Source organism: Periplaneta americana, chromosome 12, assembly GCF_040183065.1.
Source record: "Periplaneta americana isolate PAMFEO1 chromosome 12, P.americana_PAMFEO1_priV1, whole genome shotgun sequence".
Classification (NCBI taxonomy): domain Eukaryota; kingdom Metazoa; phylum Arthropoda; class Insecta; order Blattodea; family Blattidae; genus Periplaneta; species Periplaneta americana.
In genome coordinates this window covers 165,370,663-165,396,243 of record NC_091128.1, presented here as the reverse complement: position 1 = coordinate 165,396,243, position 25,581 = coordinate 165,370,663, and the positions used below count along the sequence as shown (strand labels likewise).

At 34.1% G+C, this 25,581-nt stretch overlaps 1 protein-coding gene across 3 annotated transcripts in view; it reads right to left on the bottom strand.

Moving 5' to 3' along the window:
* The window catches only part of Atg17 (autophagy-related 17), a 110,617-nt gene that overhangs the window by 41,158 nt on the left and 43,878 nt on the right, over positions 1-25,581 (bottom strand). For 2 of the 3 annotated variants that reach the window (XM_069842501.1, XM_069842503.1), the window contains exons 7-12: positions 24,108-24,278; positions 22,832-23,203; positions 16,760-16,939; positions 9,078-9,245; positions 8,845-8,987; positions 5,473-5,875 (exon numbers count right to left, since the gene is read on the bottom strand). In XM_069842501.1, the coding sequence (XP_069698602.1) occupies positions 5,473-5,875; positions 8,845-8,987; positions 9,078-9,245; positions 16,760-16,939; positions 22,832-23,203; positions 24,108-24,278 (1,437 nt within the window). The remainder of the gene's footprint in view (positions 1-5,472; positions 5,876-8,844; positions 8,988-9,077; positions 9,246-16,759; positions 16,940-22,831; positions 23,204-24,107; positions 24,279-25,581) is intronic. The other variant, XM_069842502.1, reaches the window with a different exon arrangement.

Genomic DNA, 25,581 nt, shown 5'->3' with positions numbered 1-25,581 from the left:
TTCACAACCTCGAGCGGAAATCGAACCTGCGACTTCCTGTACTCTGGTCAGGCGCTCTGCCACTGAGCTATCGAGTTCGTCTCACGCCAAAGACTTGGAATTATCCTTTCATACTGGCGACTCTGTTATAGAGTACTGTCCATAGCGTCTGATCAGACAGTACTCTACTCTATAGTACTCCATATCAGAGTCGCCAGTATGAAAGGATAATTCCAAGCCTTTGGCGTGAGACGAACTCGATAGCTCAGTGGTAGAGAGCCTGACCGGAATACAGGAAGTCGCAGGTTCGATTCCCGCTCGAGGTTGTGTAATTTTTCTTTCATACCATGGCATGATTGTGACTATAATAGTATTTAAATTCATTAGAATAATATTGCTTTAGCTTGTACTCTTTGACCAAAATATAGTGTGGTAATCAATCAGAGTCAGTTGTCTCGATACTTAACACGCCACACTAGAGTGCTCTACCGGAAGCAATAGAGAACCTCAGATATTCTATTACCTTTCGTAATGAAGTAATGACGAAACTATGACGTAGCTGTGTAACAGTTATACTGTTATACACGACGTATGTAGTGATTATTAGTACGGAATTTACACACAACGTATAAACGAGCTACTCATTGTATAAGTATGAGACAGTTAAACGTCTGTATATAGAGTTTTTATTAGTAAGACCGTAAGTAAATATCACTGCTTTGAACCACTGAACATGCTCCCCATTTCTGTAACATCATTTCTGATACACCCTGTATAGATGACACTATTTGTATACACAAATCATTCTAGAATACAATGCACAGCAGCATCACAGCCAATGGTCCTTGGTATTACTGACTCTACTATGTAAGTGTAAGGGCTTGAAAATCATGACAAGGCGAACAACGTGTTTTCAGTATAAAACAAGTAGTAGAACATGCCCAAGTTATAAAGTGTTGCTTGTTGACTTCTTACACATATATGCAGTGTAGTGTAGTGTTGTGTGTTGAAGTGTAGCAGAGTGTAGTCCATTTATAACCAATATCCCAGACTGCTGGCTTAACAACACAAACATTCTCCTCGATTTGCTACAAAAAAGCTGTAAAAACTGTTACAAATGGGCTCCACTAAATATTGACAATACAGGGGGTGGGCAGGCGGGCGGGCAGGTAGGATGGAGGGGTGTGACGGATGGAGAAAAGTAGGGGTTGATGACTGACCAAGGCCCAAAGCTAGCGAGCGAGCAGAAACTATCAATCACTATGCACAACCAGATGCAGAAGGAAGAAATCAAGTCCCGAAACATCATTACAGAAAATAATAATAATAGTAATAATAATAAAAATAAGGTAACTATGATGCAATCAAGGAAAGAGAAGAAATATTTCTGTTTCATGTTATCTTTAGACTGGAGTGTGGCAATACTTACCAGAAAGTTGTTCCAGACTCGTTAAATATTATTAATTGTGTCTAATGTAAGCCTTATTACTTCGTGAAACACTGCAGCAAACATACTGCTGATACCACAATGTGAACATATGCATTGTTTAAGTCCGAAACTATACAAGAATTTAAATTTTCTTTATTTAAATTCACATCCATATTTGAAGCCCAACTTTAGGGGAACTAACGTTCTGTAATTTCCAGCAATAAATTTCGAAAAAAATATAGGCTACGAGTTTTCTAAAGTATCTCAAAAATAAATTTTATCATAAATAATTTCACAATTTACAAATATATTTTTCTATCTCTTCAAACATAGTAAAAGCCACCATAAAGTGAGAAGCTCCATCGCAACCACTCTTCGGAAGGCAAAGTGGGAGGTTCACAAAGAAGTGCACTGCTTGGCTGAGAATGGGTCAACGAGAACGGAATCAAAGAAGCCTCATTCTTGACCCCACTGTCCGTTTTGAGAAGGATGATCAACAAGCCAATGACATTAACAATGAAAAGAAGTCTATTTACAACCCATGTATTCCTCACTTCAGTGAGAGATACAAAATGAATATTAATACATGGGAAGTGAAAGGACTTCTTTTTGGCGCTACGGGAACTTCATTTAAGTTAACCAAAACCATTCTCCTTTCTCTTAAATTTTCTAATGAGGACATTAACAAAATTTGTCTAATGGTATTGAGAGATTCATAATCCATTTTACACAATCACTTGTATAATACTATGTAATATTTTTTTTACTTCATTTCATTACTCTTCAATGTATTTTCATCTCCCAAACCAAATTGTACTTTATTTTTAAATTTGTCATTGTTCCGTATTCTCTCCGCAATCATATTGTATTTTTCATTTAACCTCTGCTTTGTATTCTGGATCCTAGTGGTCAGCCGTAGATTTCGGCCAGATGTCCCAAATTGTGGAATTTGTGTGTGTGATAAATACATTTATGGAATTTAATCTGATGATAAGTTGAAATTTTAAAATTGACATAATATCTATTCTGGGGACCCGAATTTTTAGCATCTATTTTCATCAAAATTCGCACCTATCTTTCTCAAACTTAGCATCTATTTTTCTGAAATTAGCATCTACTTTTTTACTCTTTCATGAGCAGTTATAGTTGTTTACCCCATTTTATGATGGAGCACATGACTCTCAAATTCAACCAATTCTGCCAATATAACTGAATAACTATCCAACTCTGCTGTGAACTCAAAAGCAAATGGCTGAGTAAACCGACGCGACACATTTTAGCCAAGCCCATATCGAATATAGAACTTGATAATCGATATTACGATAGGTATATCAATCGTCTAGTTCAAAAGTGCGACAACTCAAAAAAACAAGTTTTGAGATATCTTCAGTTGAAAGTTTAAAATAAATCACCTAGAAAGGAGCAGAGTTCTGGTTCATAACCACGACAATTAGAAATGAGTCAGTATTCAGGACGAGTTTATCACAATCTTCTAGTTCATTATTAATACATTTCGAAATGTACTAATAATGAATTAGTAAAGTCCATAGTTATAATTACTTCTAAAGCAGTTTATTTCGTTTTCTTTTTTTTTTTGTTTTTGGTTGTAAATATGACTTATCTCAATACTGAATCGAAAAGAGCTCTGAAAGGGGCTTTCAGTAGTATAAATAACTAAAAAATGGCAATTTTTGAGTTGTCGCACTTTTGAACTGGACGATCGATATATCAATTATTGGACTTTCATTATCGATATTAAAATTTATCGAATCGAGCAGGCAATAATTGATATAGAGATAATCAATCCACATGTTTTGAGTATTTAAAAAACGCTTTTCACTTGAAAAATAATATTTTACTGATAAATCACTATTAAATAGCATTTTTCTCGTGATTTTACAATTTCATAGGAAATGCGCATTTTTTCGCACTTTCAAGACTGCTAGAACATCATGCTAAATCACCTTACAGATGAAGAAAAATACTTTCTACCCTACAATTCTAACTGTGAAGGCGATAGACTGTAACTTACAAACAATACTAATAATTCGGCAGTTTTTTAGTGTTTCAGAAATTGGCTTTATTTACTTTATCTTGCATCAATGACTTCCAACACAAACAGTATCAACGAAGTCAGTTACTCAAATCGTATCCTCTCCTTGAGAGCTATTTCTACTTATTACAAAATTCTTAGCAATTGGTTCACTCATCATAAGGAACAGGCTTTCCTTTTATATGTATCTCTTCAGATTTTATTTGAACACATTAAATTTTCCATATCTGAAATGTCCCTAGAATATTTTTAACGAACTTACTTACTGGTTTTTAAGGAACCTGGAGGTTCATCGCCGCCCTCACATTAGCCCGCCATTGGTCCCTATCCTGAGCAAGATTAATCCAGTCTCTACCATCATATCCCACCTCCCTCAAATCCATTTTAATATTATCTACTCATCTACGTCTCGGCCTCCCTAAAGGTCTTTTTCCCTCTGGCCTCCCAACTAACACTCTATATATTTGAAGGATTCGTAACAAGCTGTTTTTTACGGTGATGGGTTGTTAGCCCTTCTCCCAACCCCCAAGCTGGAGGACCATCCCTCATCGGCTGTCCACGACTGCTTATTCAATATATTCGCAGCTACCCTCCATATCTGGAGGCCGTCTCCTCGATCCGCAACCTGAGGACGCACCATGCAGTGGTGATAGGGACCCACAATAGAACAACAAATTTTAATAAAACTGTACTTTTAGAGTTTACCTTATGGGGGAGTGATGGTTCAAATTTCTAATTTGTACAATTTTTAAGGTAGAGATTTCATTATGATCAGATGAATGGTTTTCGAGTTATTCACATTTTGACATTCTCAATCTCAATCCCAAGGGAAAAAATGGAACTCTCTGCATCATAATCCACAGTTGATTCCCGATTTCCCACGCAAATCGTCTGCAGCTGCATTTCCATTGGCAACAGGCCATGATTGTTTGGCCAAGCATCTGCATAGAATTGGAATATATCAGTCTCCTAACTGCCCATTGTGCAACTCAAACCAAGAAATGGATTCAGAACATCTCAAAATCTGTGCGTCAGTGGCTAACCACGACAATATCTTTAAAAAATATTGGAGTGCAAGAGGTCAAATGGCTTTATTGTCAAATGCCTGGCATTAGAAAACAACAACATTTTTACTTTTTTTTTTTTCAAATCTCTGACATGTTTAGAAAAGAACTGAATACCCTCAATTTTTAATTTAAAAATATGAATGGGAATAAATTATATATATATATATATATCCATCAACATCAACATCAGGGTCTAGGCCAGAAGGCCTGTTTTGGTTTATATTTTTCATTTGGTGGTTGTATACAAAGTTATTTACGGTGGTCAAGATAAATGGGACACCCTGTATGTATTCAAATTCGAAATTTAAATTTTAGTGCTCACTCAATATGTTTTACAGTATTTCTTTTTTTTAGTTTCGGAAGTATTTACTTTACATCATAAAACATACTATTGTAGTTTGTTAATCACAATTTATAGAACATGTAGTAAAAATTTAAAAATTTACACTTCGAACATGAGGAAATGTTTTGAAAAAAAAAAGTGTGAGAAAACAGTTTCCAAAGTTCGCATACCATTCAAATTCAAGGGTGCAGACATTCAGATATGACGTAATTTTTATGCTTCTAAGTGCAGCAAAGCAGACAAAACTTGGTCAACATATAAATAAGAAATTTGTGATTCAAATTTTAATATAAAAAAGCGATTTTTTAATTGAAAATTACCAAAATTTCACCTGTCTCCTCTCTTAAAGACTCTATGGTACATGGACTCAAATGGGAACCTAACATTCTTCATGTTTTAAAACATAATTCAGCATTGTATAAATACACTTTGGGAATCTTCCTCCATGATAAATATACAAGCTGAATCTAATTCTTGTATGTATTAAATACTAAATGTAACAGAGTGCTCACAAGATCAGTAATAAGGCTTAGCACTGCACCAGTCTAAAGCTAGCCTGAAAGTTTTGTTTGCAAGCGAGCGACTGGGCCTGGTTCTGTACCTGCAGAAGAGTAACAAGGGTGTTTGTGTCTTCCAGCTGGCGAATCAGTTCTGGCGCCGCCTGGTGGTGGCATCTTGCACTGTTACTCTCCGTGTAGCTCGACGGCATCGACTCGTCAATGTAAAAGTCAGCAGTGGTAAATTCAGAATGGGACTGCTGCTGTTGGTGGGGAAGCAGGGGGGACGTGGGAGGGGGGGAGGAAGAGTCGACCCCGCTGCCACAGACACCAACCTCCAGCGTGGCGAGGGTCGAGGGCGTCCCGTCTGGCTCCTGCGCCCGTCCCACCGCCTGCCCTGAGATGCACACACTGCCACCCGCTGACGGCTTGGCGTCAAAGGCCAGCTCAACCGGGCTCTGACCCACCTTCTCAAACTCCTCTGTGTCTGTCTCGGACTCAAATCCCCTGAAAACAAATCATGTGATAATGCTTACTCTTTTCTAGCTACACACTGAGTGAAACAAATAGGGATTTGAAAGATAGGAAAGGAATGTATACGTTATTATAAAGACTTGCAATAAAATGGTTGCTTACTTGGTTTAAAATCAGGTACAGTGTAATTTTAGCATAGCTTACATTCAGTTTATCTTACTTGTGCGTTAGCTTTACTTATGTCAGCTTACTTTTAGTTTATGCTAGTTTATTATATTTAGTTTAGCTTAGTATTAGTTTAGCTTGGTTGATTATTTTTAGATTAGCTTACTTTAGTTTAGTTTTTAGTTAGTTTAGTTTATCTTAGTTTATTTATTGTTTAGCACAGGTTGGCGGACATTTTGAACACTTACTATGAAGAGTGTACACAAACGATTAGGGAAAACACGGAAATTTTACTTGAAGCAAGTAAAGCGATCGGTTTGGAAGTAAATCCCGAAAAGACAAAGTATATGATTATGTCTCGTGACCAGAATATTGTACGAAATGGAAATATAAAAATTGGAGATTTATCCTTCGAAGAGGTGGAAAAATTCAAATATCTTGGAGCAACAGTAACAAATATAAATGACACTCGGGAGGAAATTAAACGCAGAATAAATATGGGAAATGCATGTTATTATTCGGTTGAGAAGCTCTTATCATCCAGTCTGCTGTCCAAAAATCTGAAAGTTAGAATTTATAAAACAGTTATATTACCGGTTCTTCTATATGGCTGTGAAACTTGGACTCTCACTCTGAGAGAGGAACATAGGTTAAGGGTGTTTGAGAATAAGGTGCTTAGGAAAATATTTGGGGCTAAGCGGGATGAAGTTACAGGAGAATGGAGAGAGTTACACAACACAGAACTGCACGCATTGTATTCTTCACCTGACATAATTAGGAACATTAAATCCAGACGTTTGAGATGGGCAGGGCATGTAGCACGTATGGGCGAATACAGAAATGCATATAGAGTGTTAGTTGGGAGACCGGAAGGAAAAAGATCTTTAGGGAGGCCGAGACGTGGATGGGAGGATAATATTAAAATGGATTTGAGGGAGGTGGGGTATGATGATAGAGACTGGATTAATCTTGCACTGGATAGGGACCGCTGGCGGGCTTATGTGAGGGCGGCAATGAACCTTCGGGTTCCTTAAAAGCCATTTGTAAGTAAGTAAGTACTATGAAGAGTGTACATACATAAACAACATACAACATTTCTCAGAAAATACCATTTTTGTTACTTTGTGAGTAAACAATAAAAGTTAGAAAAAAAAAAAGTTTCAGTAAAAGTTGTTTCTTTTTAAAAGTAGTTTCCAATGGCACTTTCAATGACCCATGTTCTCATTTAAAATTTCGAAGTTGACTACAGGTACCCTACTTCCGGTTTGTTATGGGAAATGGTACTACCACCAATCGATTCTTTACATAGGTTTTGGTTATCAAAATTTTTTTATGAACAGCCAGTGTCATATAGTTTTCGAGAAAAAAGCCTGATACGGGTGATCTGACACACCCGGTATATACATGGTCTATTTATAGTCCAGTTTCATTATAGTTATGGTTGATAGATGATAGATAATATAATTAAAGATCAGTTTAATTATATTTCCTTTACCACTTACATGTAACTTCAATTACAGTTTCGACTTAGTTATGTTTAATTCGGCAGCAAGCAACAGCAGCGCTTGTGGTGGCATCATCATCAGCAGCAGAAATTGCTCACAAATATTGCCTGGAGTCCCTTACTAGAGATAAAGTTCTTTTATGTGCTGTAAATCTATGAGACTCAAAGCTACCCTCTTAGATGAAGCCATGTTAAGGATTTTATCACCCTCAGTGTCAGGTGTGAACCCAAGTTCCTCGGATCCAAAGGCTAGCATAACTACCAACGACTTCAAGATGTTGTTGTTATCTAATGCCGGGCTTTGGCAATGAAGCCATTAGCGTTCTTGCTCTCCAATATTTCTCCATGGTGGATCCATCAGGTAGAACTTCACAGGTTTGTAGATGATCTTCAGTCATTTCTTCTTCTTTGTTGCATAGAGGACAATTTGGATTTGTGTAAATTCCTATTTTATTCAAGTGTTTGGCCAAATAATCGTGTTCTGTAAGCAGTCTGAATTTTGCTACTGCAGATTTACGTGGGATTTCTGGAATAATTTCTGGTTTTTTTATTAAAATGCTCCATTTTTTATCTTTGGCTTTGGTACATAGTGCTTGGTTTTGCTTGATTTTATATTTATTTTTAATTAGTCTTTTGATGGATGTAAAAGGTAGGCTTGTATTTGTATTCTGAATTAAATTGGATCCTTTTTTGGCAAGAAAGTCAGCAGTTTCATTTCCAGCAATTCCGCAATGTGCAGGTATCCATTGCAATTGAATTCTTTTCTGTAGTTTTTGAAGTTGTTGGATCATTTTGTGACATTCTTTAATTTGGATTGACATCATTTTATATGAATTTATTGCATATAATGCTGCTTTAGAATCAGAGAGAATGACAGCATTTTGAAATTTATCTATTCTGTACAGTAGGTGTTGGAGTGAGATATGAATAGCCATTATTTCCGCATCAAAATTTGTTGTATGATGTCCTGCTGGTTGATAAAATGAGAACAACGCACACGTAATTCCTGATCCTGAGTTGTTATCGATAGTAGACCCATCTGTGTAGATATGTAACCATTCTTCTGGTGGGTATCTATTGTTCACAGCTTCTAATGCCAGCGCTTTTAGTACAGGTTTGGAAGTTTCAGATTTTGTAACTGGTTCTTCTAAATCTAGTTGATTGTTAATTGGTTCGAAGGTTAGAGGGTTTTCTCTGCTTAAAACATTAATAAACGATAGTTGGTAGGAAAAACAATAATTCAAGATGACAATATTCGAAGGTACACTGCAATAAAAAAAAAGTGTGTCTCACTTCTCTACAAACGATAATGTACAAGAATGGTAACACAAACCTGTCCTGATCCCTGGTGGGCGCAGTGCCTTGCAGAGATATGGGACTGGGGCTTTGCCCCATAGCAGGAGTCTCGCCTTCTGCTGGCTGCAGCAGTGTTGGGTCCAGGTGACTTGCTAAACCCGCATCTGTTACCACTTTGACCTGCAACATGATGTTAATACATGCACAGAAATTCCATGTCCTATTTATCATGGCCATTTACAGATCTCATGTATCTCAATTATAACTCACCAGCCGGTCCTCGAGGGCAGCAGTGTCCTCTTTGTCCTCTGTCTTCAGTGTGCCAGTCACAGATTTGACCAGGAAGAACTGCGTGATGGTCTCAAGGTCGGGGCCAGAAATTGAGAACATCAGCTCTGGAAGCTGTGCTTGCAGTCTGTCGATGTCTTCTATTGTAAGCTGCAGCAAACAGTAGCTGTTAGTAAACTCACACAATACTCTCCATTATGGTAATGACACAGTCTAGTATATACAGTCACGAAGCTTGAGTTGTGAGGGTGCTAGGAACAATAGACTGTGTCGGTACTATTTCGCATTGTCTGTAATGAGGCGATAGTAGCGATTTTAGTGGTTAGCAACTATCTTTGGATGCATATTTACTACGTAATGAGCTTCGTGACTGTATATACTAGACTGTGGTAATGATATCATTTCTAATTTCTAATTTATAACAACTTATTCTACAGGGTGATACACAAAATGTCATACACTGAAAGTGACTTATAAAAATTTTCTCTCTCTCTCTTCCTCGTGTTTTAGGGTAAATCCCGTATTTTCCAACTTTGCTGTCTTAATCCGACGTTGGTGTCCAACTTTCCTTCCACCGTTTAGGGGGTCGTCCCAAAGGTCTTGGGGTGTCCTTAATATATAAAATATTCCACAACAGTTGGTATTAAAACACTCACTGGAAAGTGCATGGCTAGCCTGTATACAAGACACGTTCAATCTGTCCATCTTGTTGGCATAACATAACCTCTTTGAGGCGAACACTTATGTTTTTTTGTAACCACTTTAGGACACAATAATAAATTTAAGAATGCAGTTATATTGTCAGACTCCAAAGCAGCTATTCTAACAATAGTCTCTAAACACACACCTTCATCTCAAACAGCAGAAATAACTAAAATGCTCTCTCAATTAATATCACTCAATAAAAGAATTGTATTCCAATGGATACCATCCCATTGTGGAATCCTGGGAAACGAGAATGCGGATGCTTTAGCAAAGAAGGACAGCACTGCTACTTACACACCTGTTACTAAGTCTACGTATTACTCTGTGAAAAGATTTATTAAACCTACATACTTGGACTTCAACAAACAAAATTTGATAATACAATCTAAAGGAAAAAAATGGAACTCTCTGTATCATAATCCACAGTTAATTCCCGATTTACCACGAAAATCGTCTGTAGCTGCATTTAGATTGGCAACAGGCCATGACTGTTTGGCCAAACACCTGCACAGAATTGGAATATATCAGTCCCCTAACTGCCCATTGTGCAACTCAAACCAAGAAATGGATTCGGAACACCTCAAAATCTGTGCTTCAGTGGCTGACCATGATAATATCTTTGAAAAATACTGGAGTGCAAGAGATCAAATGACTTTATTGTCAAACATCTGGCATTAGAAAACAACAACGAAACTTTATGACATATTTCCTGTGAAACCCTAGAAAAAAAGTCAGGATGGCCGCATGGCCGCTCACAGTTGCAATACGTTTTATGGTTTCTTGAAGTAGACTTTCTCCTTCAGTTAACCCCACAAGAAGAAGTTGCAGGGATTAATATCGGGGCTGTGTGAAGGCTCTGTCTTGCATGAATCATCATGTCTCTAAGTACTATATAACTTTGTATGGGAACGTGTGCACATCTGCATGGAGTAGTTGTTCTCTGAAGAGAATGATGTGAGATATCCAACTCAGAAGAAGCAGTTCTGGTAGATTTAATGGGACTTCGAGACAAAGCCAATATTCTCTGGTGTATGGACTGCAGCACAGGTCTTTTTCTCTTCAAAATTACCATCAGTTTCGAAGATTGCAGCCAGTCTATTCACTGTCTGAAGGGAGACCCATAACATTATCGACTTGTAACTCGGAACTCTTGTTGAACAGATGTTACACTTTGAAATTTAGCAAACCACAAGACACATTTTGCTCACTGTTGTGCAGTAAACGGCATTTTGTTTATTCGGTCATTGCTGAGTAACTTCTTTTGTTTATGCATTAATAATAATGATACAAAACTTCCGTGCTTCTGTATCACATGGGAACTGAAATGAATTCTACATCATTATAAATTTTATAGTAATTTTATTTAATGCCTTCTCAAACAGATCAGACTGTACATTTTCAATGTATCACATTTCGTGCCCTACCCCATATAAATTCTTATCAATAATTATTGCTTCATTCTATACCAGAACACACTGATGCACCTCAAACTAAAGTCACGTATCAGAAAACGAATGAATTTATAGTTATAAAAAAAATTTTAATCACTATTTCAGCAATAATTAAACACTTGTAAATTTTACTGATAGCGTCACAGTCATTGTCATCCTCATCATCAAACTAATGCACTGAACATATACTCTGTACAGCAAAAGAATAAATTGTTGTAAACAAAGGAACACCAATAAATCTGTTCACATGGCAACAAAACAAAAGAGTCACTGTCAATTCAAGGATCTCAAGACCATGTGCATGTGTTTATATCCGTTTATTCTTTTGTTGGACAGACCACAGTATAAAGAACATACAGTAAAGACAACTAGGCCATTTTGTGGGAACAAATTCTGAGTGTGCATGTCACGAAACCGGGTATATTATCTGAAACCTCCACCAGATGGTTCTCCATCTATGACAGAACTGGCATAATTTAACATTAACTGAAAAGATTCATTACTTATATTTTAACAATTTGAAAGACATGAGGCAAAGGAATGGCAACATAATCATAATAATATTTACTTCCGTATGTAAACATCATAAAAATATTCACTAATTGACGCTAATTTTAAAGTCACTGGTAGATGCTTATGTTGGTAACGTAGTATTGAACCATTAGCTACATAGATCACGACATTCGTTTCGCTGAAGTTACGACGTCAACAATGGATATAATAAAATTTTGTTGACTAGCTAATAACATTATATTAGTGAGGGATAATATTTCATACCAGTAACGTTATACTTAGGCCTACATGATTATTCCTATTATTGACAGTAATATTTTGTATATTGATATCGATTTTGGTTTAAAAATTGGAACTAACATACACATTCAAATTTCTAACTGTATCGGTTGAATAGAATGTCTCTAAAGAGGCTACTGTAAGAGAAAGAAAACATAACCTCAGCTACATAATAATTACCCAATTATGTTGGTGTATAGCTAGCTCTTGGATCTAGCTGTGAAAGAGTGATTGAAAAGATACAAAAATTGATATGAGCAATGACTCCTGCCCGTGCAGTAACATGCCATAGTTTGAACTCCGTGAGTGCATTATTTCCTGGGTTCGAGGCTTGTATAGGGATAAGTAATTAGTATGCGTTTGAAGGAGTTAAAAATGGCAAAATTTACATACATAGCCTAATGATTTTTGCGCATCGTAATAAGTCAACTTTGTAAGGGAATTATTTTCTGAGTTCGACTCTTACAAAATTATAAGACGTAATTAGGGTTTGATGTAGGCTCTTGTGTCTAGCTATGGAGCTAAGAATTTGTATTACTGATTACAAAAAAATCCTTTACGAGAATGGAAGAAGATAAGAATTTGTGGTAATTATAGACGAGATGTCGCTGAGTCAATGATTCAATTGAATGAATGACTCCTCTTGCTAGGTAACTCGCTCAGAATTAAATAGTTCAAATAGTTCACTTAAAGCAACGATTCCTGTTGCTTGGTGATGCTCAGAATTAAATAGTTCACTTTAGTGAACGATTCTTTGGTGACCGCTGTAATCGAAGATGGTTTGCTTATTGTTTATTACACGCACATGATGTAAAAAGCGGGGTATCGGGGCTGCAAGCCCCGATGATGATCCGACGTGTAGCACATGATGTAAAAAACGGGGTATTGGGGCTGCAAGCCCCGATGATGATCCGATGTGTAGCACATGATGAAAAAAGCAGGGTATCCCCCGATGATGATCCGATGTGTAGCACATGATGAAAAAAGCAGGGTATCCCCCGATGATGATCCGACGTGTAGCACATGATGAAAAAAGCAGGGTGTCAGGCACTGAAAAGTGCCTTTTCGAAAGCAAGGTGATGCGCATTTGACAAACGCAGTGTACATACTTGCTAATAATACCGTTTCATATAAATGAGTGATTCATTAGTGACCGCTGTATAGTTCACTAGGTATACCATTCACTGTTAACTGAAGACTTCCTACAATTATTGTTCGTATTATAATACGTAACACTGTATAGTTTGCCAAGTTTTTCTTTCAATAATTGAACACTTCCTAAAAAAAAACATTGTTCGTATGACACTATCACTCATTGCTGAGGAATGTAGTCTTTAGGTTTTAATCCTTCTATTCCGTACCCTGGATATGTGTCGTGGATATGCTGTAGAAACTGCGGAAACATTTCACTGGGTGTAGTCATTCCTTTCAGTTTCTGTTGTTCACGATATAGGAACTCAAACACATATAAATGATTATTTTCACTTTCCTTGCCTTCTCTTTTTAAAACCGATTTCAACGTTTTCCACATTCGTTCCACTTTTTGGGTGTGCAGAGAACGATCATCTTCATGTACAAATTCTATCGAGTGATTCACAACTTCATGGATATATCCTTCATCTTTCAAATCACTGTAAGACTTCCAACCATCCGTCATAATTTTAGTATGTGGTTTGATGAATGACTTAATTATGGGTATCAAGGTATTTTTATCTCTTTTTTCCACTTTCAATACAAACTATTCTTTCGTCTCTCTATCGATACCCCCAAAAACCCATATGCTATTTTTCTCGTTTTTGAGAAGTCTGCCCCTTTTATATTTTCTGGTGTAGACATGTGTTTCATCTAATTCCACGATGTGTCCTTCTCCTCCTATGGGTTTGGTATTTTGTGTAATTATAACATAACATATTTCTCTGCAGAAACAGAAATAATCTAGTGCAGTACTGAAGTGAACTTCTACCTCTGAAGCAGCTATCTGAAGAGTTGTTTGAAGCAACCACATATAAATAAGAACTAAGCTTTGACGTATAGTTATTTTTGTGTTTTTGAACCACGTGTTGTGGGTTATAGACGTTTCCTGTTTACACTTTTTACACTTCAAACAGAATGAATAGTTTGAATATTTTGCCCTTCTCTGCCAATTCACACTATCACTTGATTTGCAACTCACACATTTCTTTGCACTTTTGTCAGGTATTAGTTTATACGACATGGCGAAATCAATCTCCTCTTCTTCACTGCTCAAATTACTGAAAAGTTTTCTCAAATTACAATTATTTTTACTTTCCATGGCTCATGCAATACATTATTAGTACTGTCGTTACGTCGTAGTATCTTGAAAATGGCGCTTGAACCAACAATGCTTGTTTATCAGGTTGCTTTGGAAATGTGACGTCATAGATAATGTTCGTCAATATTGTCTTCTTTATGCATATTTTTCCAGCTTTTCTTTGCTATAAACAAGTAAATTATTGTTTTTTAAACGTCAAGAATAATTTAGATTACGTAAATTTGCTTTATCTGTTTTATTTATTTTCTGTAATCCTACCCTAAACATAAGAGATCTATTTTAAATTTTATTTCACAATGTAGCTGTTTAGCCGAGCGTGTTAAGGCGAGGTATTATGGTGCCAGAGGTCCCAGGAACGAATCCCATCCAAACCGACAAGGTAAGTAAAATTGGATTTGTATGATATAGTAGTATAGTTTGAGATATGTAGAATTACATGACCATGACAGAATACATGTAGTAGTAAAATAAAAGTAGAGACATGTATATGAGTGAAGTGGTACAATAAGAGGTAGGGACATCTAGGAGAGAGAAGTTGAAGAGAAAACAGACGAAGGGGAGACATGCAGGAAAAAGCCTTAAAATAATTTTAATTCAATTCAAAAGAACTAATTCAATTGAATCATTGACTCAGCGACATCTCGTCTATAATTACCGAATTTGTCAATTCAAATGTGTTACTGCAATATACCTTTTACGAAAATGGAAGAAGGTAAGAATATTGTAATTCAAATGTAGCCTATTACAGCAAAGGAAAAGTGAAAGAAGTTACCGGGATTTAATTGTTGCCAGTTAAGCATTGTCCTCCAAGTGCAGCACTCAATAATGATTTAAGGATTATGTAGTTATGTAACAAAAGTTGCAATAGATAATTATTAGGCCCTCTTTGTGCACTTAGGTAGTTAGACCTACAATTAGTAGCCTACATCGATATATAGTGAACAAACATTTTTAATTATAACAGGTTACCTCAGATTTTTGTTTATTTATTAAATGTTCCCCTGATGTATGTATTTTACAACATATTGTGATCCAAGATGAAATGCAATGGATATGAAGAAACAGAATAAAACGGTAAGCACTTAGCTAATAGAATGTTTTACTTCAATCATGAACACTGCAGTTTTATATGTATTTAGAAAAGAAAAAGTGAATTTTCATAATAATAAGACACAAAACTCACTACATTACAAAGGACTAATTACAACAGTTAATACAAAGTTTCATCTGAAAGTTTGGCATGTCTGAACAGCTGATCGCTAAAATCAGCTGTTAGCTCTGCCGATACTAGCGACATAGTTGGATTCTTTGAGAACTAGACCTCCCTGAGCTTGATTTTAGTACCAACAACATCAAAGGTGCCGACAAGAGTTGTCTCTACTGTATCTTCTTTATACTGTGGACAGACTTTAGTGACCTGTTTACTTTTACATTAATTGAAGTGTTCAGAGCCATAGCGGGCCAAGCGCCATTTATTAAAAACGGAGAAAGCAAGGGTTAAAGTTAAGTAAATACGATAATTTAATGAAGATTGACATATCATTTAATTTTAATGTGCATACTTTATATTACTTGCTATATGTTTCGTTAAATTATGGTAATCACTTAATTTTAACTCTTGTTTTCTGCGTTTTTAATAAATGGCGCTTGGCCCACTATGGCTCTGAACCTTTCAATTGTTCTTCAAACAGACCAGAGCACAAAATGTAGGCCTACTCTCACACAAGTATGCCAATGCAAATGACATTAAGTTTGTATTGCAATTCGGGAAACATTGGGATATATGTGTGGTGCATGCAACCAAGACTGCAATAGGGACATTTTAAGAAATACGATCTTTAAGCTCCAATCAGAAGATAATTCTGATAATTCTACTAGCGCCTTTTCTTATTTGACGAGCAAACTTTCATTTGTCACTAAGAAGGGATTTTTCATACAAATGTTTTTTTTTTCCCATTGCAGAAAGGATAATATTGTATTCCCTTAATTTTAATGTCAGCCAATGAAAATATTCTTTCATATTTCAAAAGATATCGGATGACAGTTCATTATCATGCTGCTAAAAAAGTTAATGAGAGTGGGAAATGAAAGAACACGAGTTTAAATTCCTTTATCCTTTTTTGGTTGGGAACCATTGCCTTACGGCTTAAGGTGAAATGCTGAATGTATGGCATGGTGCAAAAACCACAATTTAAGAGTTCTGCCAGATGTGAATAAAAAAACCTTCGTGTAAGGAAAGAGAGAACTATATCCTACAAAATTTCCTCCATGAAGACTGATTTTCTATTAAATTTCTATAAATCCAAGACCTTAATCAACAGCAATTAAATAAAGACTGTACAATTAACTCACGTCTACATTATAACCAACTACAAGTGTGATATTACTAAATACAAATGCAGTATCACAACACTTTGTCATACCTTGGGCAGACCTAAATCAAACGGTGAAGGTGCCTGTGTAGCAAATGGTGGGGGCAAGTCCTCCATGCCAGGGAAAAGTGTGTTCAGGAAATGACCTTCAAACTGGCTCTGGAAGTCTTTTCGTCGGGCCACTTCCTCATTGTGAACTGCTAACAGCTGGCATGCAAGGTCGCTAGCCCACTGTGGAGGAAAACAAAACTGTGTCAGTGTCTTCAAGGGAAATGACTTCAGCCACACCTTTCATCATATTACAGCTGGATCAATTTTTTTATGTATTCATTTTATAAAACGGCTAAATTTTTATTTTAAATCCAGATATTATTTGACATACCAGAAGCGTAAAGAAAGTAAGTACCATCTACACAAATCTCTTTTAAATCTGGCAATATAAGGGCTATGTAGGAGCACAGGTAATTATTCTTTTTCATTAAAAAATGAAGTGGCATAGTGAAGCTGCCATTTTGTTTGTTTTTTTTTTTTAATAATTTTTAGATTTGTTACGAGTCGGAAATGATATTAAAAACCAACAGATCAGCACATGATAGTTGCGAAATATAGCTTATAATCAGGCTTTCGAACTCGAGAAATAGCTCTGGTTTTTTTTTTTTAACTAGTTATTTTACGATGCTTTTTCAACCGGAAAAAACTTCAACCAGGTAACTTGTACCAACCAGGATTTGAACCCGGGCCCGCTCGTTTCATGGTTAGGTGTGCTAACCATTACTCTACAGCAGTGGACCCGAGAAATAACATCAGAATGAAATTCGACATCAAATTTATGAAGTCTACAGGTCTAGAATTTGAGTGAAAATGCACGTTTTTATTAATATGTCATATTTAAGAAGTAGTACCCATAAATCTTTGCATTTCAAACGAATAATCGAATAAAATCAATTTTATTTTGCATATTGTTTATATTCCAACAGTTTTGGTGAACAAGCCATATTTTAATACTGCATAATATAATTATCTATTTTGTCATTTATTACATTTTCCACAAATTTTACAATGGAACTTTAAAAAGTTCCTTTAAGTGAGAAGGATGATTGTCTCCATCACGTTCAAGGAATTCGTAAATCACGAGGATGGCCAAACATTCCAATCTAAACCTCATAATCTGAATATGAACTTCGAAATTTAATTCTAAAACTCGTAGTATAAATTAATCTAAACCTTTCAATCCAAATCTATATCTCTCAGTCAAAATTATATTTCACAATCTAAACCTAACTCTAGGTTTTCAACCTAAAATTAATTCTAAACCACTCTTTCCTTTCTTATTTCATATATGTTTCCAGTGTCTCTCAAACAAAAAGGAAGTCTATATTCTAAATCTAAACACTGTAATCTAAATCTATCTCTCAATCTAAGTTTCTTAATAACTTATGAATATGAATCTTCACCCTAAATCAAACATTCTTAAATTAAATCTCTAAATTGGAATCTCTCAATCCAAATCATCATCAACATACAGTTTCCAAGGAGTTGGGCCGCAAGTGGCCTGCTCCAGCCTCAAATTAGAGGTCGAGAAGTTTCATCCGTGGTTCAATCCAAATCTAAACCTCATACACTAAATACAAACTTCGTAATCTAAATCTAAATCTAAACCTCATAAGCTAAATATTAACTTCATAATCTAAATCTAAACCTCATAAGCTAAATATTAACTTCATAATCTAAATCTAAACCTCATAATCTAAATATAAACTTCATAATCTAAATTTAAACCTCATAATCTAAATAAAAACTTCATAATCTAAATCTAAACCTCATAATCTAAATATAAACTTCATAATCTAAATCTAAACCTCATAATCTGAATATAAACTTCATAATCTAAATCTAAACCTCATAACCTGAATATAAATTTCATAATCTAAACCTAAACCTCATAATCTGAATATAAACTTCATAATCTAAATCTAAACCTCATAATCTAAATAAAAACTTCATAATCTAAATCTAAACCTCATAATCTAAATATAAACTTCATAATCTAAATCTAAACCTCATAATCTGAATATAAACTTCATAATCTAAATCTAAACCTTATAATCTGAATATAAACTTCATAATCTAAATTTAAATCTCATAATCCGAATATAAACTTAATAATCTAAATCTAAACTTCATAATCTAAATCTAAACCCCATAATCTCAATATAAACTTCATAATCTAAATCTAAACCTTATAATCTGAATATAAACTTCATAATCTAAATCTAAATCTCATAATCTGAATATAAACTTCATAATCTAAATCTAAACCTTATAATCTGAATATAAACTTCATAATCTAAATTTAAACCTCATAATCTGAATATAAACATCATAATCTAAATCTAAACCTTATAATCTGAATATAAACTTCATAATCTAAATCTAAACCTTATAATCTGAATATAAATTTCATAATCTAAACCTAAACCTCATAATCTGAATATAAACTTCATAATCTAAATCTAAACCTTATAATCTGAATATAAATTTCATAATCTAAACCTAAACCTCATAATCTGAATATAAACTTCATAATCTAAATTTAAACCTCATAATCTGAATATAAACATCATAATCTAAATCTAAACCTTATAATCTGAATATAAACTTCATAATCTAAATCTAAACCTTATAATCTGAATATAAATTTCATAATCTAAATCTAAACCTTATAATCTGAATATAAATTTCATAATCTAAACCTAAACCTCATAATCTGAATATAAACTTCATAATCTAAATCTAAACCTTATAATCTGAATATAAACTTCAAAATCAAAATCTAAACCTAATAATCTAAATATAAACCTCATAATCTAAATATAAACTTCATAACCTAAATCTAAACCTCATAATATAAATATAAACATCATAATCTAAACCTAAACCTCATAATCTGAATATAAACTTCATAATCTAAATCTAAACCTCATAATCTGAATATAAATTTCATAATCTAAACCTAAACCTCATAATCTGAATATAAACTTCATAATCTAAATCTAAACCTCATAATCTGAATATAAATTTCATAATCTAAACCTAAACCTCATAATCTGAATATAAACTTCATAATCTAAATCTAAACCTCATAATCTAAATAAAAACTTCATAATGTAAATCTAAACCTCATAATCTAAATATAAACTTCATAATCTAAATCTAAACCTCATAATCTGAATATAAACTTCATAATCTAAATCTAAACCTTATAATCTGAATATAAACTTCATAATCTAAATCTAAACCTCATAATCTGAATATAAACTTCATAATCTAAATCTAAACCTTATAATCTGAATATAAACTTCATAATCTAAATTTAAACCTCATAATCTGAATATAAACTTCATAATCTAAATCTAAACCTTATAATCCGAATATAAACTTCATAATCTAAATCTAAACCTTATAATCTGAATATAAATTTCATTATCTAAACCTAAACCTCATAATCTGAATATAAACTTCATAATCTAAATTTAAACCTCATAATCTGAATATAAACATCATAATCTAAATCTAAACCTTATAATCTGAATATAAACTTCATAATCTAAATCTAAACCTTATAATCTGAATATAAATTTCATAATCTAAATCTAAACCTTATAATCTGAATATAAATTTCATAATCTAAACCTAAACCTCATAATCTGAATATAAACTTCATAATCTAAATCTAAACCTTATAATCTGAATATAAACTTCAAAATCAAAATCTAAACCTAATAATCTAAATATAAACCTCATAATCTAAATATAAACTTCATAACCTAAATCTAAACCTCATAATATAAATACAAACATCATAATCTAAACCTAAACCTCATAATCTGAATATAAACTTCATAATCTAAATCTAAACCTCATAATCTGAATATAAATTTCATAATCTAAACCTAAACCTCATAATCTGAATATAAACTTCATAATCTAAATCTAAACCTCATAATCTGAATATAAATTTCATAATCTAAACCTAAACCTCATAATCTGAATATAAACTTCATAATCTATATCTAAACCTCATAATCTGAATATAAATTTCATAATCTAAACCTAAACCTCATAATCTGAATATAAACTTCATAATCTAAATCTAAACCTCATAATCTGAATATAAATTTCATAATCTAAATCTAAACCTTATAATCCGAATATAAACTTCATAATCTAAATCTAAACCTCATAATCTGAATATAAACTTCATAATCTAAATCTAAACCTTATAATCCGAATATAAACTTCATAATCTAAATCTAAACCTCATAATCTGAATATAAACTTCATAATCTAAATCTAAACCTTATAATCTGAATATAAACTTCATAATCTAAATTTAAACCTCATAATCTGAATATAAACTTCATAATCTAAATCTAAACCTTATAATCCGAATATAAACTTCATAATCTAAATCTAAACCTTATAATCTGAATATAAATTTCATAATCTAAACCTAAACATCATAATCTGAATATAAACTTCATAATCTAAATCTAAACCTTATAATCTGAATATAAATTTCATAATAAACCTAAACCTCATAATCTGAATATAAACTTCATAATCTAAATCTAAACCTTATAATCTGAATATAAATTTCATAATCTAAACCTAAACATCATAATCTGAATATAAACTTCATAATCTAAATCTAAACCTTATAATCTGAATATAAATTTCATAATAAACCTAAACCTCATAATCTGAATATAAACTTCATAATCTAAATCTAAACCTTATAATCTGAATATAAACTTCAAAATCAAAATCTAAACCTAATAATCTAAATCTAAACCTAATAATCTAAATATAAACCTCATAATCTAAATATAAACTTCATAACCTAAATCTAAACCTCATAATATAAATATAAACATAATCTAAACCTAAACCTCATAATCTGAATATAAACTTCGTAATCTAAATCTAAACCTCATAATCCGAATATAAACTTCAAAATCCAAATCTAAACCTAATAATCTAAATCTAAACCTCATAATATAAATATAAACATAATCTAAACCTAAACCTCATAATCTGTATATAAACTTCATAATCTAAATCTAAACCTCATAATCCGAATATAAACTTCATAATATAAATCTAAACTTCGTAATCTAAAGCTAAACCTCATAATCTGAATATAAATTTCATAATCTAAATTTAAACCTCATAATCTGATTATAAACTTCATAATCTAAATCTAAGCCTCATAAATATAAACATCATAATCTAAATCTAAACCTCATAATATAAATATAAACATAATCTAAATCTAAACCTAATAATCTGAATATAAACTTCATAATCTAAATCTAAACCTCATAATATAAATATAAACATAATCTAAATCTAAACCTAATAATCTGAATATAAACTTCATAATCTAAATATAAACCTCATAATCTAAATATAAACTTCATAATCTAAATCTAAACCTCATAATCTAAATATAAACTTCATAATCTAAATATAAACCTCATAATCTAAATATAAACTTCATAGTCTAAATTTAAACTTTATAATCTAAATATGAACTTCATAATCTAAATCTAACTCTAAATCTCTGAATCTAACCTTAATTTTAAATATATTTTCTTCTTATTATTATTTCATACATACTTCCACACTCTCTCAAACAAAAACGACATTTATATTCTTCATAAATCTAGACATCGTAATCTAATTGTTTCAGTCTAATTCTCTTAATCTGTATTCTAATCTTCAATCTCAACATACCATCTTTAAGCTAAACCAATCTACATCTGAATCTCTCAATCCAAATCTAAACCACATTTCTCAATCCAAATCTAAATATAGGCCTGAACATCACAATCTAAATCTAATCCTCGTAATATAAATTAATTTAAATCAATCCATATCTTGAATTTAAGTCTCTCAATTTCAATCACTTAGTCTAAATCTAAATTGCTCACTATAAATCAAAATCTAATCTAAATTAAATCTACCCTTAACTAATCTAATCTAAGAGAGTAATATAACTGAATTCATAGAAGAGAAGTATGGTACAGGTAATTATGTAACGTGATATTATGGACTGACCAAAAGAAAGGCTTGAGAGAAGGTCCGCCTCCTGACAACCTCCCCAACTGCATTGACGTACATCTGCGGTGAGAGGTGGATCTGCTGGATGACATCGAGGTGGCGACGCAGGCGCTTGAGCTTCTCGTGGTAGATCATGAGGCGGTTGCCCACGTCACACATCATGTTCTCCACATACATGACCCACTTGAGCCGCATGTGCAGGTTCTGGCAGAGCTCCTCCTTGGCCCGGGTGCAGCGCGCTCGGATGTCCAGCAGATGCTGGTGGTTGCTCAGCATGACCAGCAGCTGGCGCCGGTGTGATGCACACAGATCCGGCAGAATGGATGCATCCCCCAGCACATTCGCTCGAGTCTGGTTCGACAGGAATGACTGCGGAACAACACACAACGTTACAGGATGAATAATAACAGCTGCTGGCTTAATAATCGCCAACAACTCGCACCAACACATCGTGTGCTTCTGCATTTGAAATTCCAGAATACCTTTCGTGTTTTCTTGTGATTTTTTATTAATTTTTCGGTGGATGTTGGCAGTTATAAATCTATGCCCAGACCCTATATTATCTAATACTTCCCTCTCAATACTGTTTCATAATTCAACAGAAGAAATGTAAGAGATTGAGGAGGGGTCCTAGGTAAGTATTTTGAGATAAGAATCTAGGGGTCTACGGGTTCAAATTTGCACGTAATGGCGTGCAATATATTTTTCGGGCCTGTATGCCACTGATTTAAGTATTGGGAATAAAAGAACAAAAACTACAATGATGGGACTCGAACTTACTATCTTTTGGTCTGAGGTCTGATGCGTTATCCGTTATACCACAACTTCATACGGATAATTCTCTTATAAAAAAGCTACAATATCGAAAATTAATGAGGGTGAAACAAAAGTAGTGCAGTGGCATACTGCGTCATTAGTTGCAAGCAATTTTACAGATCCTGTAAAAGCTGCATTTTGAAAACATAGTTGATTAGTTCTTAACATATGAGCTTCATCCAATCTCCTGTAAGGTCCAAAACCATTCCATGTTCCTATTTCATTTTAATACTGGACTATGAGTATCAAATGTAAACAGCTTTAACAACTGACAACTCATATTTTTCGTTGAAGACTCTGGGTTTCCTATCTCAAATTGCTTGTCCATAAACCCTCTGTAACCAGGGAATATCTCTCTCTCTCTCCCTCTCCCTCTCTCCCCCTCCCTCCCTCCCTCTACCTCCCTTACTCTCTCTCTCCCCCCCTCCATTTTGATGTATTTGTATGCACCACTGACCTGAGTCAGATCACTCTGCTCCTGAACGATCCTCTTCGTCTCCACCATCAGCTGCTCCAGGCCATACAGACGCTCCTCCAAGCCTTTGATCTCCTTCATCTCCGTCCTCACTGCAGCGTTCAGTACTTGGTCCACTTCTGCTTTCAGGGCCTCGATCACGTTCTCATCGAACTACAAAGAGGTTCCACAACTTAATATTCCATCCTCTTCCACGTAGTTTTACATGGGGAATCGTTTATGTAGACTGACTGAAGAGCGTGCCTTTCATGCTTCACAAATAAGCCAGTGGAGGAAATACATAATTCTTGCACGATGTTACCAGTGGACAACCCACACTTTTTTTTTATCTTTTGTCATACATACTGTAATACTGAAAACATTGTCCCTCTCCTTTCTTACTATGATATATCACTAGAGAGCGGAATTTAGGCAAAAACCTATTTATTTTATATATATATTATATATATATATATATATATATATATATATATATATATATTCCACACCTGTGGAGTAACGGTCAGCGCATCTGGCTGTGAAACCAGGTGGCCCAGGTTCGAATCCTGGTCGAGGCAAGTTACCTGGTTGAGGTTTTTTCCGGGGTTTTCCCTCAACCCAATATGAGCAAATGCTGGGTAACTTTCGGTGCTGGACCCCGGACTCATTTCACCGGCATTATCACCTTCATATCATTCAGACGCTAAATAACCTAGATGTTGATACAGTGTCGTAAAATAAACCAATAAAAAAAAAAATATATATATATATACATATATATATATATATATATATATATATATATACAGGCTTAAGATTTAATACTTACATTTTTTTATTGAAATATAGGTATAAATAAAGGGGTTTTATAGTGCCTAAAAATGCCTATTTCGACGTTAGCGTCTATTTTTACGTTTTTTTTTTTAATTTTTGCATTATTTTTCGTAACTGTTTTTCTTAACATTCTGTACCGTTTACATTCCAAGATGGGCAACAACTCCTTCCTAGCAGTGAAGAACACAATAGAGAAGTACCTCTGAGCCACCCCTTCTCATTCTTACAATCTTTCAACCCTAAAATTCCAACTTTCAGTCAGCCTGGATAGTATAGTCGGTATAGTGCTGGCCTCCTCTGCTCGAGGTTGCGGGTTCGATCCCGACCCAGTGTGCTTAAATGCGACAGGCTCATGTCAGTAGATTTACTGGCATGTAAAAGAACTCCTGCAGGACAAATTATTATTATTATTCCTCTGTCTGTCAGCAATTTAACACAAACTCGCTGGGTTGTACCCGAATAAACATTCTCTTACATTCCAAGACAGATAATAACCCCTTCCTTTTTTCTCACCATTTGTAAGTAAAGCAGTGAGCGACACAATAGCCACAATAAGTGCTGATCATCTACTGTGAAGCAAACTACGGAAATGTGATTGGTCAATGAAAAACACTAACTTAAAGACAGAATGTCTTCATTTTGT